Raw genomic sequence first — 18,367 nt, forward strand, 5'->3', positions numbered from 1 at the left:
CAAGCAAGCGTTTAAAAGATTTTGCTAAAATTAAGCGGAACCCTGAATTTTCGCTGTTCGTAAAACTTCAGAGGACAGACTGTACCATTTGAACAAGCTAGAGGGGCGTGTCGTACAACTCCAAGCCACACAAGTCCCGCCTCTGTGTAGATCCTGGAAGAGATTTGGGGATATAAAATGAAGGAACTCTGGTATGCAGCACTTCTGAGTTCATCTCATAAACGTCATCAGCTTCATGACACATTAATTAGACTCATGTTCTAATCACTCGAAAACAAGAGAGAGCATTTGTGTCTCACTGCAACCTCAAAATATTTCCTCACCCGGTCTCTCTGGCACTTCTGCCTGTAGCGCAAGCCACACAGCGCAGCCATGGCCGGCGACGATCAGCGGGCGCTACAGTATGAACAAACTTTGGTAAGTTAACTTGTTGCCACTTCAACTTCACTTCTTTACAAAGTGACAGCGGTGTGTGTTGGCCGTGGTGCCTGTTGAGCCAATGTCGTTCATTGTTTTTACGTTGCTGAGAAGCGCTCAACCCCGGGGTTGCTGAGAAGCGCTCAACCCCGTTCTCTTTAGAGGAGTTGAGCGTTCCTCAGTTAGCGCCTGGGCTGGTTAGACTACGTTTGGTAAAATGAGAGGTCACGACATGCTTATGACAGAGGTTTATGATTTCACTCTCACAGTTGGTCAAAGAAAGGGTATTTTAAAACTGCATTGAATGGGTATAAATTCGTTCAGTTATTCACAATGTACATACAGTAAAGACAGTCCTTGTCAGGCGCTATTTTGAAAACACATCTGGATTTGGCCAGAACAATTATCTCTCTCTCTCTCTCTCTCTCTATCGCCAACGCTTAATGCATAGGCTACAATAGGTACATAGTAGGAGTAGTAGCGATCTATTCCGTGCACGAGTAAATTGTGTTCTCATCTTCAAACAAACAATACAGTAGTCAGTGCATCTATGTGCCTAGTGCGACCGTGCTTGTGGGTTGCATCGGCATGTTCGACCCAACAATGGGTGCCTTTATTGTTTCCTGGTGGATTGAGAGCCATAATGCGAGGATAATTAATAGGCAAGAAATCCCCACGTGTATACAACAACACACAGTTGACACGTGGAATATTAATAGATTAATTAAGGATGACCTGTTCTAGGGAAGTGAGGGTCGATATAGTTTCAAAGAGGATATTTGACACGTTCTCCTTTGGGCATGACGGGCTCAACAGGTGGTCCGCACCAGCGCACCTGAGGCGAAATGTTTATTAATGTATGCCGCACATATCTGAGCCCTTTCCCCACTTGGTTTAGGCTATATAACCAGTGGAGTGCTTTGACTGAGTGCACTGCTTTGAATAGAAATCAAATGCGTCCTTTGCTGCTGTTTGGTATGGAAACCAACAGCCCCGATACGCACTGTGGTCGACCTAGGCCTATTCTATGGCCCCGGGATTGAATGGGTGAATTGGATCGAGGCGCAGAAGCGGTTGTCAGCCATGCGTGATGATTTTAACCCTAAAAGCGCCAGATTTATAGTTTAAAAGGTAATTTTTGACCCCAAATTGATAATCATTGCAAACAGACACTGTCAGTGAAGCAGTAACACTGTTTTATTAACCTTTTGTAACACTGGTAAATGGTTTAAATTCCCCCAAAATAAGCATTTACTTTTAACACACTTATAGTCAAAACGTGTTGTGTTTCTGTGATACTCAAAAGCTGAGAAATTGTCAATTAAACTAATCTGACATATCGATATTTAGGCGCTGGTGCATTCAGACTTTTAGCTCCAACTTTGGAATGCAATGGGGTATCAACTCGGCAGTGTTTCGGTTAGGAAAATGTGGCTCTGGACATTTGACCGGCTGCATTTAAAATTTAATTGACATTTGAGAAATTTTATGGACACATATGCAGTGGGTGCGTAACCTGATTAGGGCGTCCACTCATGGTGCTCAGAATGACAGAAATCACATTTACATTTTTATTTATCTGCGTAAAAAAATGTATGTCAAAAGCCGGCTATTACCGGCTAATGTAAACCCTGCAACTCAGTTCCAATTGCATCTGAAAGATGAGACTCTTGACTTGGTATAAAGACATTGACTGGAAGCTAAATATGTATTTACATTTTTTGTAATTTTTTTAGTTAGTGGCTGCCACTCCCCACAGAGGCCACATCTGGGGTGGCTCCATATCTATATCTTAACAGGGTCCATACATCTACCTCTGTGCCAAATTTGGTGCTTTTTATCACAAAGTTTACTATTGAGTCCAGATTTTCAGTTTAGCCATGCACCACTAGTTTACAAAATAGATCATTTTTAATTCCTCCATATTAACACAGAAATCATGGTAAATTGTTTTGTTTTTTGTCGGGAACTAGTTGCATGACAGTCCTAACATTTCAGAAGGATAAAAAAAAGGTTTGGAAATTATGACATTTTTGAAAAATGTACCCGTCTGTGCTTTTAGGGTTAAAGTATCTCCGCTTAACTTTAAAGTATCTCGCTAATGTGTAGCCCAGGACAGACCGTCCTAGGCTACACATTAGCGCAGATACTTTAAATGTAAAGGCCCACTGAAGCGCGCAACTGTAACTTCTGAAAAGAACAGTTGGGTCTGTTTTTCTTCTATTTAAAGTTTATTTTTACTGAGACTTCCCCCTCGCTGTGTGTGTGTGTGTGTGAGAGAGATTACACAACGAGCTGCCCTCTGATTCATCGCTGGGCACTCTGTCACCCTTGCGGGGTCTCCAACAGGCTGTCTGTGAGCTCCTATCTCTGAGGAGTCACTGAACCGATTCATTTTCTAGTCTCTCTCTCTCTTTTCTCTCAGACTTCCTCTCTCTATTCCCTTCCTCTTTAGCTACACTGTGAGTCACCGTGACACTGTTCCTTTGTGCCACATTGGCAGCGGCGGTGGTTGTGTGGGCATCGTATGTGAGGTAGAACTGAGAGACTACTGTAGCTATATCAGAAAGACTAGTTCCACATCACGACACCACAACAAACAGCTATAATAAACAAACCAGCTGTCCCACTTACATTGGGTGTTGTATGTCACCCTTTATGTAGTAAGTATGATATAGATTCAATATAGGAGTGCTTATGAAGACTATATGCGTGCTCTATATATGTTTTGGTTCATTTAAAGTGGGACCATCACCGACAGAAGAAAATGGTTGATAAACAGCAAAGGGTGGCCCTCAGCTGTCTACCCCTCTATTTAGTGCATGGCATTCTGCCACACTTGTCCCCCCTCTCTCTCTCTATCACCTTGTCTCTTTGAATTCCAGGTACCATCCCTCTATCCTCTTGTGGCTTCTCACACAGTCCACTCTCAATCTTCCTGTCTCCTCTCAGACATACACATGCACGTGCACACACACACACTCTCCTCTCTCTCTGTCTTGTCCTCTCACTTTCACAGCAGTTTTTATGATTCTTTGGCCCACTTTGACATGCATCTTTTAATGTGACTATTGGCTAGCTCCAGCTCAGGGCCTATCCATAAAGAATAAGTTGAAGTCCAAGCGCTCCGGCGTTCAGGACAAATGGGGCATTAATGGGTTTAGCCCGCAGGAGACGCGATGTCCCTGGACATCCCTAAATGTCAGTTGTCCCTCTCTGAACCCCCCCAATCTGTCTGTGTTCCCACTGTATTCTTTGGAAGTTCTGTATTCCAAAGTAGGCCACGGGACTACAGCGCTAGTGTTCCGAGGTCTGTTTATTTTTTGGAACGCTGTTACATTCTGCTCGTCATTACCCCTGCAACACCCCCTCGTTCCCAGGAGTCTTAACTCATTGATTTTCCTGTTCTTTATTTCTCTCCTCCCTCACTCCCTTCCTCTGTGTCCCTCATTTACAGACAGCAGATTGTCAGGGCCTGTTCTCTCTGGCTGGGTTTAATGGCTTGTTGTTTTTGTGGGGCTCATGCCTCGACCTGGCTAATGGGCCGTGGGTGGGAGTGTGTGTGTCGGTTGGTGAGAGAGTATACTTGTGTGTGTGTGTTCAGGTAATGAATCGTCACACAACCCTGATAGAGGTGATGAGGGGTCTTTTTAGTGTGTGTGGAGAGGAAATTGTTCAGTGGTTCAGATGAGAGCTATTAGAGCTGATAGATAAGGCAGGACTGAGCCACAGGACAACCTTGGGCCACATTGACTGATGTTTGATCTCCTTTAGCACTGAGCAATAGAGCTGTCGTAGAGCTGTCATATAACTGTCATAGCTTTCACTAAATGACAGGCCACTCTGGAACTTAGCATGGCTGCAGATGTGGAGGCGGGAGAGTGGTCATTGTGATTTGTAAATGACATGAATTCCATTATGACATGAGCCTATGTTATGGAGATAACATGGTTTTCCATTGTGACTTATGTAGGTAACATGATTTTCCTTTCCATTATGACTTATGACATATGGGGAAGATGGATGTTATGTCTGGTGGCAACCAAGGTCTATTTACATTCAGAATAAATCAAGGGATTGTTGATGTTTGTGTGAATATTATAATGATGACCCAAGGCTTTATAGGAAGTGAGGGGAACGAAGTGTCAATCTAGTGTGTGTGTGTGTGTGTGTCTGGCTGTGGCACAAGGTAATTTGTAACCAAGTGTTCTTTGCCTGCTGGTCCTTTCTGTGGTAATCTGGTTTTATGTAGCCGCCAGCTCGTTTGATGTCAGCTCCTGTAGCCATAAAGGAATTTTACCTCTGTTAGTCCCACACACTGCATCCCTTTTTCTTTGTCACTCTTTCCCTCTCTTTAACTATCACTACATCATTCCTTCTCATTAAATGATGGTTGTTTTGTCTTGAGGTCCTATGCGCGCACGTGTGTGTGCGTTTACTGGCAGGAGAAAGGGAACCTTGCATAAGTTTGTTAATAAGGCAATAGGGGATTCCAGATAAGATCAAAAGCATGTGAAGTTCATAGGAGCATGTCAAATGAAAGATACAGTGCCTTGCAAAAGTATTCATCCCACTTGGTGTTTTTTCCTATTTTGTTGCATTAACCTGTAATTTAAATGGATTTTTATTTGGATTTCATGTAATGAAAAATATAGGCCTCCTGTAGCTCAGTTGGTAGAGCATGGCGCTTGCAACGCCAGGGTTGTGGGTTCGATTCCAACTGGGGGCCAGTATGAAAAATGTATGCACTCACAGTTGCCTTATTAACAAACTTACTGTAAGTCGCTCTGGATAAGAGCGTCTGCTAAATGACTAAAATGTAATGGACATTGGTGAAGTGAAATGAAAAAAAATAACAGAAGTGGTGCGTGCATATGTATTCACCCCCTTTGCTATGAAGCCCCTAAATAAGATATGGTGCAACCAATTACCTTCAAAGTCACATAATTAGTTAGATTGCACACAGGTGGACTTTATTTAAGTGTCACATGATCTGTCACATGATCTCAGTATATATACACCTGTTCTGAAAGGCCCCAGAGTCTGCAACACCACTAAGCAAGGGGCACCACCAAGCAAGCGGCACCATGAAGACCAAGGAGCTCTCCAAACAGGTCAGGGACAAAGTTGTGGTGAAGTACAGATCAGGGTTGGGTTATAAACAAATATCAGAAACTTTGAACATCCCATGGAGCACCATTTAAATCCATTATTAAAAAATTGAAAGAATATGGCACCACAACAAACCTGCCAAGAGAGGGCCGCCCACCAAAACTCATGGACCAGGCAAGGAGGGCATTAATCAGAGAGGCAACAGAGACCAAAGATAACCCTGAAGGAGCTGCAAAGCTCCACAGTGGAGATTGGAGTATCTGTCCATAGGACCACTTTAAGCCGTACACTCCACAGAGCTGGGCTTTACGGAAGAGTGGCCAGAAAAAAGCCATTGCTTAAAGAAAAAAATAAGCAAACACGTTTGGTGTTCACCAAAAGGCATGTGGGAGACTCCCCAAACATATGGAAGAAGGTACTCTGGTCATATGAGACTAAAATTGAGATTTTTGGACATCAAGGAAAATGCCATGTCTGTGCAAACCCAACATCTCTCATCACCCCGAGAACACCATCCCCACAGTGAAGCATGGTGGTGGCAGCATCATGCTGTGGGGATGTTTTTCATCGGCAGGGACTGGGAAACTGGTCAGAGTTGAAGGAATGATGGATGACGCTAAATACATGGAAATTCTTGAGGGAAACCTGTTTCAGTCTTCCAGAGATTTGAGACTGGGACGGAGGTTCACCTTCCAGCAGGACAATGACCCTAAGCATGCTGCTATAGCAACACTCGAGTGGTTTAAGGGGAAACATTTAAATTACTTGGAATGGCCTAGTCAAAGCCCAGACCTCAATCCAATTGAGAATCTGTGGTATGACTTAAAGATTGCTGTACACCAGTGGAACCAATCCAACTTGAAGGAGCTGGAGCAGTTTTGCCTTGAAGAATAGGCAAAGATCACAGTGGCTAGATGTGCCAAGCTTATAGAGACATACCTCAAGAGACTTGCAGCTGTAATTGCGGCAAAAGGTGTCTCTACAAAGTATTGACTTTGGGGGGGTGAGTAGTTATGCATGCTCAAGTTTTCAGTTTTTTTGTCTTATTTCTTGTTTGTTTCACAATAAAAAATATTTTGCATCTTCAAAGTGGTAGACATGTTGTGTAAATCAAATGATACAAACCCCCAAAAAATCCATTTTAATTCCAGGTTATAAGGCAACAAAATAGGAAAAATGCCAAGTGGGGTGAATACTTTCGCAAGCCACTGTAAGTAACAAGTAAAGGTAGACCTACCAATTAGTTTGTTTTTATTGATATCAAGTTTATGAATTATTAAGCGTCAAACTCTTAATTCTGTTACCAAATCAGTAACTGAATTACTGCAATTAAATTGGCTACGATGGGAAATGTATAGTAGTCACAAACCACAGTTGGGTCACCTGCTACTGTCCTCCCTTCCAATGGCCTACTGTTATGTTCAGCTCATAACTTTTTTTCTTTCTCTTTCGATCTGATGGTCAAAGCAAGACTGTGAAAACAGTCTGGACAACCAGTCCCTTTCACTCTCCCTCTCTCTCTCTGCCTCTTTCTCTCTTTGTCTCTGTCTGTCTGTGTGTGTGCATATTCTCTCCTGTTAATGTCATCTCTCCCGGCTCTTACTGACACCTACCATGACACACACCTACCACCTACCCTCTTTCCATCTACTGTAAAAGCATCCTCACCCACTGAACACCGACTGACATTCGATGTCCATGGACGTTGAAATTTAGTCAATCCACCCTGGCTGGACCAAATCTGAACCAATCATAGACGTCTATGTTTCACAAGTTTGGACAGCACAGTTGAGAAGAGCATGGTAGAGTACATAACAGTAGAGTAGAGTAAAGGACAGTATAATGTAGCCTATTGTACTGTACTTTACTGAACATAGGTGCTGAACTGAAATGCGCTGTCCAAACTTGTGAAACATAGACGTATATGATTTGTTTCAGATTTGGTCTGGTCCGGACCAACCAAATGTGGTCTTGTTTGGGGGCGGTGTTAATTAGAATAATAGCCAGTGTGTAGAATAATACCCAAATATGCAGAGGATATTGCATATTTCTACTTTTGTTTACCTATTCAGGATACATCACCATAAAGAGAATGATATTTATATCCATAATTATGCATTTCTGTATAGTACAGGTCAGGGACCCATGATGTAATTCTGTTACAGGATGTAAATCCACTTCACTTCTACACCTTTCAAACCAAGACGTTTTTCCGCCGACTTTAGCATCCCGACAACTTTTTTCCGACTTTTCTTTATATCTGAAAGGTGTTGTCGTTATCAAAGCCTGAACTTTTATTTTCGTGAACCGACCTAGTCATGATTGCGGTAAAGTTCTGCCTACGGCTTAGTGTGAAATGTAGCTTTTATGCTGAGCCGGCATTGGCACGCACTACACTCTTAAGGTGTTGATTGTTGCTAGGCAGCGCCCATAACTAGGCTGTTACCATCCTCCTGGCAGTTCTAAACTTTGCGAGGCATGTCACTTCACCAATCTCTTCACATAGCCCACCGCATACACTGTTTTCTTAACCACAACTGGATGGATCCATAAAGAATTACTGTTGGAATAAATATCACTGAATGATGAATATATTGGAATAAAGTAGCCTAATGCAACTGAAGACAACAAATTGTTGCTTACTGAAACTCCCAAAGTCATCCAATTGTTATTATACATTTGAAGCAATAGCCTACCTGCGTGTGTTCAACTAGCCTATTTCAGCAATCAGTCTTCATAAATCAATCAATGTCTTTTTTTGTATTTTATTTTTTAATACTGAATCTCCATTTGGATATTGGTTAAGCTACAATTAGGCTGTGGAAATGTTAGCTAAGATGAGGTGAGTACTGCTCATGATCATCTTGTCTAGTTGGCATGGTTATGTAGCTTAACAAGTGGATTATTTTGTTCTTTACTCGAAGTCGCTTAGTAGCCTAGGCCTACTCCCGACCAAAAGCCTGTGACTTGTTTTAATCAATCAATATGATTTTTGTTTCACTGAATCTCTGTCTGTATATTTGGTTAATTATCTGGCTGGGCAAGTAAGTGGAAGTGGTATAGCTCATCTATCATTTTTTTACATTTTAATCATTTAGCAGACTCTCTTATCCAGAGCGACTTACAGTTAGTGAGTGCATAAATTTTTTCATACTCACTGATCAGAAACATTTAGCATGCAATAATGTAGCCTAAATCAAGAGTAGGCCTATCATTTTGCTAACTCACGTATAGGCAATATGTTGTGAAAACTGTTATGAATGTATTGTAATGTTTTTAAAATGTATAACTGCCTACATTTTGCTGGACCCCAGGAGGAGTAGCTGCTGCCTTGGCAGCAGCTAACTGGGATCCATAATAAATAAATAAATAAATACAAACTCCAAAAGCCTGAAGATACTCTCAATGTAAGACCCAAACAAAGCGGAGTGAGGGTAGGAAAGAGATGAAACGTGTATCAAAAAAGCATGGGCTCTGTTTCAAAATATCGCTTTTTTTAAATTTCATATAACAGCGGTTGTGTGGGAAAAATATTATTTGTATTTGATTGTTATATTATTAGCTTACTATAAAATATGTGTGTTGACTGTGATCAGGGTAAGTGAGTATTGTCTGTTTTAATGAACAAAGTAACTAGTGATTTAATGTGTATGGACAGCCAGATTTTTCACTTCAAAATGTTACCAAACAAAAACCATTGATTTCAAAGTTTAACAAACCATACAATAAATAATTTTAACAGTTTCCACTATAGACTGCACAGACCAGAGACTGAATTAATAATGGATTTATTTGTGATGGTGTATATAGTATTAAAATAGACGTCCACCCACATCTGCCCACGCCTACTTCCACTCCTACTTGCCTGCATGTGTACGGGAGGTATAAAATGCTTATCCCGGCAAGAATGTGGTAAAAATGGGACTGTGTGGATTGGGTTCTTAAAAACATTGCCTTATTTTTATGGGCAACCTACTGTAAAGTCTGTCTGTAAAGGGTATTACTGTAGATCAATTACCAAAATATATTTTTTTCAAAGTCAAGGTGTCATGTCATTGCTGACAACCCATTATTTCTGCAGACATCTTTGACTCGTCACATACAAAACTGAGGGAGATCTTACCGAAAATGTTGTTACCAAACTTTGCATCTGCACAGTTCTTCCATTTTACACAGGAAGCGGCACAGGTCCTAATCCAGGCACTTGTCATCTCCCGTCTGGATTACTGCAACTCGCTGTTGGCTGGGCTCCCTGCCTGTGCCATTAAACCCCTACAACTCATCCAGAATGCGGCAGCCCGTCTGGTGTTCAACCTACCCAAGTTCTATCACGTCACCCCGCTCCTCCGCACACTCCACTGGCTTCCAGTTGAAGCTCGCATCTGTTACAAGACCATGGTGCTTGCCTATGGAGCTGTGAGGGGATCGGCACCTCTGTACCTTCAGGCTCTGATCAGTCCCTACACCCAAACGAGGGCATTGCGTTCATCCACCTCTGGCCTGCTGGCTCCCCTTCCTCTGCGGAAGCATAGTTCCCGCTCAGCCCAGTCAAAACTGTTCGCTGCTCTGGCACCCCAATGGTGGAACAAGCTCCCTCACGACGCCAGGACAGCGGAGTCACTCACCACCTTCCACCTTCCGGAGACATTTGAAACCCCACCTCTTTAAGGAATACCTGGGAAAAAAAGATATTGTAAAGTGGTTATCCCACTGGCTATAGGGTGAATGCACCTATTTGTAAGTCGCTCTGGATAAGAGCGTCTGCTAAATGACGTAAATGTTAAATGTGTTTTTGTCAAATGTTCAGTGGAAACTGTTAAAATTATTTATTGTATGGTTTGTTAAACTTTGAAATCAATGGTTTTTGTTTGGTAACATTTTGAAGTGAAAAATCTTAGTCTCCGTGTAATTCCGTTAGTCTAATTGCCCAGCATCAATCCAGTCCTATCATATTCACGGTGTTTCATCATCCATGATAAATACAATACCCCATCTGTAACTTTGTCTAAAGCACAAACTCTAGAACAAAATGAAACGGCCTTTAGAAGAGAAAATAACTATTCTAGTCAACTATTAGCAATAAGGAGGGAGTTGGGACTAAGAACGAATTTGGAGACAAAAGTGTTTTTGATTAGTTGAATAGGAATGAAAGATGGAACTAGAAATGCAAATTTCTTGAAGAAAACGTGGTGTGCTTGTGAGTCCCAAGTAAAGGGTTACCCACTGGCAAGGGGAACGCACCAATTTGTGAGTCGCTCTGGCTAAGAAAAGGAAATAAGCTCCTGTGCTCTGGATAAGAGCGTCTGCTAAATGACTAAAATGTAAATGTAAATGAATGAGTGTGTTGGCATGTTTTAAGGAGCCTTTGATCCAAAGAAAGGTGTGAGGGGTGTGTCGACATAATCCATCATCCATCAAGATTGTGTAAAGATTGTATCTGTGGGGGAGAGGGTGGGGCACTTTTGAATGATAAAAACATATTCCACCTGCATAGCAATCAGTGTTCATAGTTGAGATAAGAGAGGACAAAGAGAGGGAGGCTAGGTGTGACTATTGAGCCCCAACCCAGAGGAGTCTAGGTGCGACTATTGAGCCCCAACCCAGAGGAGTCTAGGTGCGACTATTGAGCCCCATCCCAGAGGAGGCTAGGTGTGACTATTGAGTCCCAACCCAGAGGTAGGTATAGATGGGGTGAATGGTGGGTTCAGAGTCAGATAGTGAAGCCTCTTTCAGTTCCATACCAATTCATCTCACTACTCCGCAGACAGACAGGGAGCAACACATACAGATACCTGTACCTCTGTAATAAAAGGCTTCTTCCCTAAGAGCCAAAGGTCTGAGCACAGGCAGAATTACCATTTATATAGGGTTCATCTAGCAACCTATTTCATTCTCTCTCTCTGTCGGTCTCTTTCATTCTCTCTCACACACACACACACACAGATATATAGAACAGGTAATAAGACTAGCACCAGAGGGTTTGCTGCTCACACTCTCTCAGAAGCACCCACACACATGCATGAGACCAACATACACCCACCTGCTGCTCAACACAATTTCTGCTGCCAATAGACTGAATATGAGCGAATGAGAACGAGAGGAGGAGCAAAAGAGAGGGTGAAAGACCAAACTGCGTGAGGGAGTGTGTATTATCATCCACCAACTAGCCACCCCAGGGGCCACACTATGGGGCCAAAATGAAGGGGATAGTACCAGAGTTAAAAACCATCTCTCTCCTTTTGAAAGTCGATGGGAGGAGTGTACCTGGGGAATGGTAGCCCAGGTAGATGTGAGTTGTCCCCCATCGATCCTGTCTGCTCGCCCTGTCTGCTTGTTCCATCTCTGTGGTCCAGGAGCTGAGCCAAACTTCTGAAGCCTGACAGAGTTCAGTGGAGTCAAAACCCCACCATACAGCCCATCTAAATATAGCAACACCATCCTTCTAGAAACACAGTTCATACTGAAACACTTTTGCACACCTGAAGTGAAGATTTTGTAAATAGAAATCAGGTGTATATAGGCTAAGCCAAAATAAAAACAGTTAAAATAGTCCACCTTCCCCCATTTATAATGGCATAAAATTCTTAGAGCCTCATCTCATCTTGAACTGTCTTTTTAAGAAGTCAGTCTGTAAGGAGGGCCGAACACGCCCCCATTCACATCGACGGGGCTGTAGTGGAACAGGTTGAGAGCTTCAAGTTCCTTGGTGTCCACATCACCAACAAACTATCATGGTACAAACACACCAAGACAGTCATGAAGAAGGCACGACAACACCTTTTCCCCCTCAGGAGACTGAAAAGATTTGGCATGGGGTCCCCAGATCCTCAAAAAGTTATACAGCTGCACCATCGAGAGCATCCTGACTGGTTGCATCACCGCTTGGTATGGCAACTGCTCAGCATCCGACCGTAAGGCGCTACAGAGGGTAGTGCGTACGGCCCAGTACATCACTGGGGCCAAGCTTCCTGCCATCCAGAACCTATATACTAGGCGGTGTCAGAGGAAGGCCCAAAAAATTGTCAAAGACTCCAGTCACCCAAGTCATAGACTGTTCTCTCTGCTTCCGCATGGCAAGCGGTAACGAAGCGCCAAGTCTAGGTCCAAAAGGCTCATTAACAGCTTCTACCCCAAGCCATAAGACTGCTGAACAATTAATCAAATGGCCACCCAGACTATTTACATTGACACTCGCTGTTTATTATCTATGCATAGTCACTTTACCCCTATCTACATGTACAAATTACCTCGACTAACCTGTACCCCCGCACATTGACTCGGCACCCCCTGTATATAGCCTCGTTATTTTATTTGATTGTGTTACTTTTTTATTTTTTTACTTTAGGTTATTTAGTAAATATTTAACTCTATTTCTTGAACTGCATTGTTGGTTAAGGGCTTGTAAGTAAGCATTTCACTGTAAGGTCTACACCTGTTGTATTCGGCGCATGTGACAAATAGAATTTGATTTTTTTATTAAAACAATTCTAAATAAATATTATTTTCACTTTCTGCCTTCTGCCAGTCACCTTGAGTGGAATGTATAGCATACCAAGGCAACTCATGCTAAGTTGACAAATCAAAATATGTCTGCTTCCATTATCGTGTGTGTTTGTGTTCACTCCTGCTATCTATCCAACAGATTTTTGATAGACGTTTTTTTTTTTTTACATATCAGCTGGCTCTCACGAGACAAAGGGCCTACAGGGGATAACACACACCTAAATCACATTGCCACCTCACGCTTGCCCTCAGTCACTAACAACCCCACCATCTCTCCATGGCCGATAAATGTGTCCTTTGATTGCAATCTGCCATTTTATCACCATTTTAAATGTCTGCTGTTTCTTCCTGCTCTAAATGGGGACTGTTTCATTGAGTGCTAAGGCAACCATTCTTTCCAGTGGGGTAGAGGTGCTTAAAGGTAGACCGATATGGATTCTTTTTAGGGCAGATACCAATTTTTGGGTCAAGGAGGCCAATGACCGATATTTTAGGCTGATATTCAATATCATAAAATGTGAACATTTTAATGACAACATTTTCCGGAGACAGCCATGTATGCATTAATGCAACAATTTAATAATACATTTGGCTTTGCTTTTACCCATCTAACTACATAACATAATGGTAATAATTTTATTGGCAAATCTCTTGATAAACTGGGTAACTGAATATGTCATAGGCCTACTCACGATACAGGTGAATGCATATTCAGTAGGAGTGTGTGCATGCGTTGAGTTATTGAGTTTGTTTTGGCTGTTCAGTGGCTGACTTGCTGATCAACAACATTTGCATAGAAGCATCACTCCAGCATGTCAAGCATGTATGGACGGACATCATATAGGCATCGCTGTTGGATTGAGAATATAAAATAACATCTATTCAATGCAAATAGGTCCAAATAGGTGATTTGTGATCACGGATGCTTATGAAACTAGTATTTTAAGGAATATTTTTGTGATCTGAAAAAAATATTTTTTTTCAGCTGTCAGGACGCATCTCTAAACAACTCAACTGCCAGGACGAAATTCGAAACAACTCAATTGGCAAGTTCAGCCATCTGTCAAGAAATGGGCGTGTTGTAACTTGATCCTACTGCTACGATTGAATAGAGCGAGGCTGTAACTCCGCTCCCTTTCACATCTCCTCACGTCTCTCTCCATCGCTCACATCACTTGGTGCGGTTTACTGCTACTATGATAACTAGCTCAATGGCGATGACGTTTGCTAACAAGCCATAAATGTGCATAATATCTAACAAGGAGATCGGGGGTAGGAAAAAAGATGAAACGACGATGCACGTTCTGTCTGAATGACTCAAATCTACCCATCATTTGAGATGTGAGAACACACGCACACTGATATACGGCTTTCTTGGTCCATAAACATGCAGGAAGATTCTTAGATAGCTAAACCTATTGTCAACCTTTTATTTAGACATTTTAAAACACTTCCTGGCTCGTTGCCAAAAATGGTGCATGTTCAAAATGATAACACGCTAACATTAGCTAGCTACGTTGGCTATTAGCTCCTAGCTGATATCTTAGCACCATATTTATCTAGCCAGCTAGCTAGCATAGTAGCTCATATACAGTAGCTAGCTAACATCACATATGAAAGGGTTAGTTATCGTAATCTTTGCTAACAGGTCACATAGCTATCTGCTTAGCTAGCTTGCTTATTGCATGCATGTCTGGGCACGTCCACACAAGCCTTATTAGTGAATTACCTAAACTAATATTTGCAACCGGAGTTTGATTTTGGTTACTGTGTCAATTAATCAATTTCTCAATACTGCACCTTCTGTTGGAGAATGAGCTTGCTTGCTCCTGCTGATTTCACCAGCTTGACATTCTTCAGCATTGTGCAGTGCTCGTGGCTCAGGTGGTGATTGGCGGCTGGCATAGCAGCAGTTTTGCTATCGGCAAAGCCGATAGAGAAGGGGCGATAGACTAGAAAAGGCCAGTATCGGCCCGATATATCGGCACGGCCGATTATCGGTCGTTCTCTAGTTAAAGGGCCTGCATAATGGCTCGGTCTAATTGTTGACAAGGCTGTGTGCAAATACCTCGCATTTGTTTAATAAGTACAGCACTCTAACACACTCCCACACAGATCAAAATAGAGACAGTGGTGGGGTGGGTAGAGACAGAAATAAGAATGTGTGTCATGTGGAAGTTTGTCACTTCGAGAGGGCATTCTGTGAGGCTGGCCCTTCCTCTTCTTGTCCCAGTGACACCACATTGTCAACCATCCTGTTGTCTATCTTTGGGCAAGAGTCACCCAAGTGTGTCACCAAGTCACCCCAGAAACACATACACACACAACACACACACACACACACACACACACACACACACACAGCGTTGGATACACACACACAGCGTTGGATACACACTCAGCTTTGAGGATGTGACCCATCATCTCTATCTCCCAGCAGTCCTGTGACCAAACAAATAAAAAGTCAATGTTTCCAGGAACAGCCCAATCCTGTGACACAGGGGGAGCTAGCCTTCATCAATTGTGAAACCATTTTGATATCACAAGACAAAGGGCGTTGCTGACGCATGCCAGATCTTACAATGCCTGGATAGGTATTTTACCTATCAGCTACAGTGGGGAAAAAAGTATTTAGTCAGCCACCAATTGTGCAAGTTTTCCCACTTAAGAAGATGAGAGAGGCCTGTAATTTTCATCATAGGTACACGTCAACTATGACAGACAAATTGAGAAATTTTTTCTCCAGAAAATCACATTGTAGGATTTTTAATGAATTTATTTGCAAATTATGGTGGAAAATAAGTATTTGGTCACCTACAAACAAGCAAGATTTCTGGCTCTCACAGACCTGCAACTTCTTCTTTAAGAGGCTCCTCTGTCCTCCGCTCGTTACCTGTATTAATGGCACCTGTTTGAACTTGTTATCAGTATAAAAGACACCTGTCCACAACCTCAAACAGTCACACTCCAAACTCCACTATGGCCAAGACCAAAGAGCTGTCAAAGGACACCAGAAACAAAATTGTAGACCTGCACCAGGCTGGGAAGACTGAATCTGCAATAGGTAAGCAGCTTGGTTTGAAGAAATCAACTGTGGGAGCAATTATTAGGAAATGGAAGACATACAAGACCACTGATAATCTCCCTCGAACTGGGGCTCCACGCAAGATCTCACCCCGTGGGGGTCAAAATGATCACAAGAATGGTGAGCAAAAATCCCAGAACCACACGGGGGGACCTAGTGAATGACCTGCAGAGAGCTGGGACCAAAGTAACAAAGCCTACCATCAGTAACACACTACGCCGCCAGGGACTCAAATCCTGCAGTGCCAGACGTGTCCCCCTGCTTAAGCCAGTACATGTCCAGGCCCGTCTGAAGTTTGCTAGAGTGCATTTGGATGATCCAGAAGAGGATTGGGAGAATGTCAGATGAAACCAAAATCGAACATTTTGGTAAAAACTCAACTCGTCGTGTTTGGAGGACAAAGAATGCTGAGTTGCATCAAAAAAAGAACACCATACCTACTGTGAAGCATGGGGGTGGAAACATCATGCTTTGGGGCTGTTTTTCTGCAAAGGGACCAGGACGACTGATCCGTGTAAAGGAAAGAATGAATGGGGCCATGTATCGTGAGATTTTGAGTGAAAACCTCCTTCCATCAGCAAGGGCATTGAAGATGAAATGTGGCTGGGTCTTTCAGCATGACAATGATCCCAAACACACCGCCCGGGCAACGAAGGAGTGGCTTCGTAAGAAGCATTTCAAGGTCCTGGAGTGGCCTAGCCAGTCTCCAGATCTCAACCCCATAGAAAATCTTTGGAGGGAGTTGAAAGTCCGTGTTGCCCAGCGACAGCCCCAAAACATCACTGCTCTAGAGGAGATCTGCATGGAGGAATGGGCCAAAATACCAGCAACAGTGTGTGAAAACCTTGTGAAGACTTACAGAAAACGTTTGACCTGTGTCATTGCCAACAAAGGGTATATAACAAAGTATTGAGAAACTTTTGTTGTTACTTTTGTTATATTTCCACCATAATTTGCAAATAAATTCATTAAAAATCCTACAATGTGATTTTCTGGATTTTTTTTTCTCATTTTGTCTGTCATAGTTGACGAAATGATGAAAATACAGGCCTCTCATCTTTTTAAGTGGGAGAACTTGCACAATTGGTGGCTGACTAAATACTTTTTTCCCCCACTGTAACCACATATTATAGAAATCTAGTGCCACAACCATTGGTTGATACATGCAATGTCTGAGAAAGGGAACACAACCAAACATTTCAGTGAACAATTGTGACATGTTCACAGATGTCTTACTATGACATCATCATGGAATCCATGCAATGACATCACATATCTCTTATTATGACATCTTCATGGAATCCATATAGATGTGGTAGAGGTCAATGGAACTCAACCAAAACAATGGAAATGCCATGGAAACGTGTCGGGGAAAGATGCTGTGGGGGAAAGATCCAGAATCTCCTCATTGCCCCTCAGCACAGTTAGTCTACATTTACACTAGTGTTTATGTGTATTTCACACTACGTTGAGGTACAAATCGGAGTATAATGCTTGTATGGGTGTCAACCCCAATACATGTTCATGTCATTATTCGTTTTTTATGACCATGTTCTTTCTGCTTGCATTTTGTATTTATATTTTGATGTGTGTATTTTCTGTAATTTATGTAATCTATAAACGAGACCTTGGTCTCAGGATGACTCCCTGATAAAATAAAGGTTAAATAAAAATGGTCACCCATCAACTGAATTAGAGTTAAAAACGACTGGGACTACCACAACCGATTTCTGTATGCTAGCTATGCTACCAGCTTACTGTATACGAACAGGAGTTAGCATTTAGCAGTCACTTCTTCTAAACCTGAAAAGGGACAACTTCTAAATATTATGCAGCCAAAACATCCAAATATATCCAAATCAGACATTAGTAACCACATTGTGGGCCTGTTTACAATACATAAATCATGACGGATTTCCACTTTGTTAGAACAGATTTGTTGAATGTGAGCCAAGCCTGCGACCTTCTATCCATTTTTTACATTTTAGTCATTTAGTAGACACTCCAGAGCGACTTACAGTAGCGAGTGCATACACTTTCGTACTGGTCCCCCGTGGGAATCAAACCCACAACCCTGGGGTTGCAAGTGCCATGCTCTACCAACTGAGCCACACAGGAAAAGGTTAATGCAGGGAACACAAATGATGAGAATCATTAGAGGAGTAGAGAATACGCTCTCAACTCTAGTGTAATGATGTTCTCTCATCTTGGGTTTGTAATTAAAGGATTCTAACTGCTGTTAATGAGTCC

General features: G+C 42.3%; 1 protein-coding gene across 1 annotated transcript in view; it reads left to right on the top strand.

Moving 5' to 3' along the window:
• The first annotated feature begins 223 nt into the window (after nt 1-223).
• The window catches only part of LOC121566879 (chloride channel protein 2-like), a 169,172-nt gene continuing 151,028 nt past the window's right edge, over nt 224-18,367 (top strand). Inside the window, 1 exon segment of the mRNA XM_045216188.1 lies at nt 224-417. Coding sequence (XP_045072123.1) covers nt 373-417 — 45 coding nt within the window. The 5' untranslated portion in view covers nt 224-372.

Source organism: Coregonus clupeaformis, chromosome 5 (genome assembly GCF_020615455.1).
Source record: "Coregonus clupeaformis isolate EN_2021a chromosome 5, ASM2061545v1, whole genome shotgun sequence".
Taxonomy (NCBI): domain Eukaryota; kingdom Metazoa; phylum Chordata; class Actinopteri; order Salmoniformes; family Salmonidae; genus Coregonus; species Coregonus clupeaformis.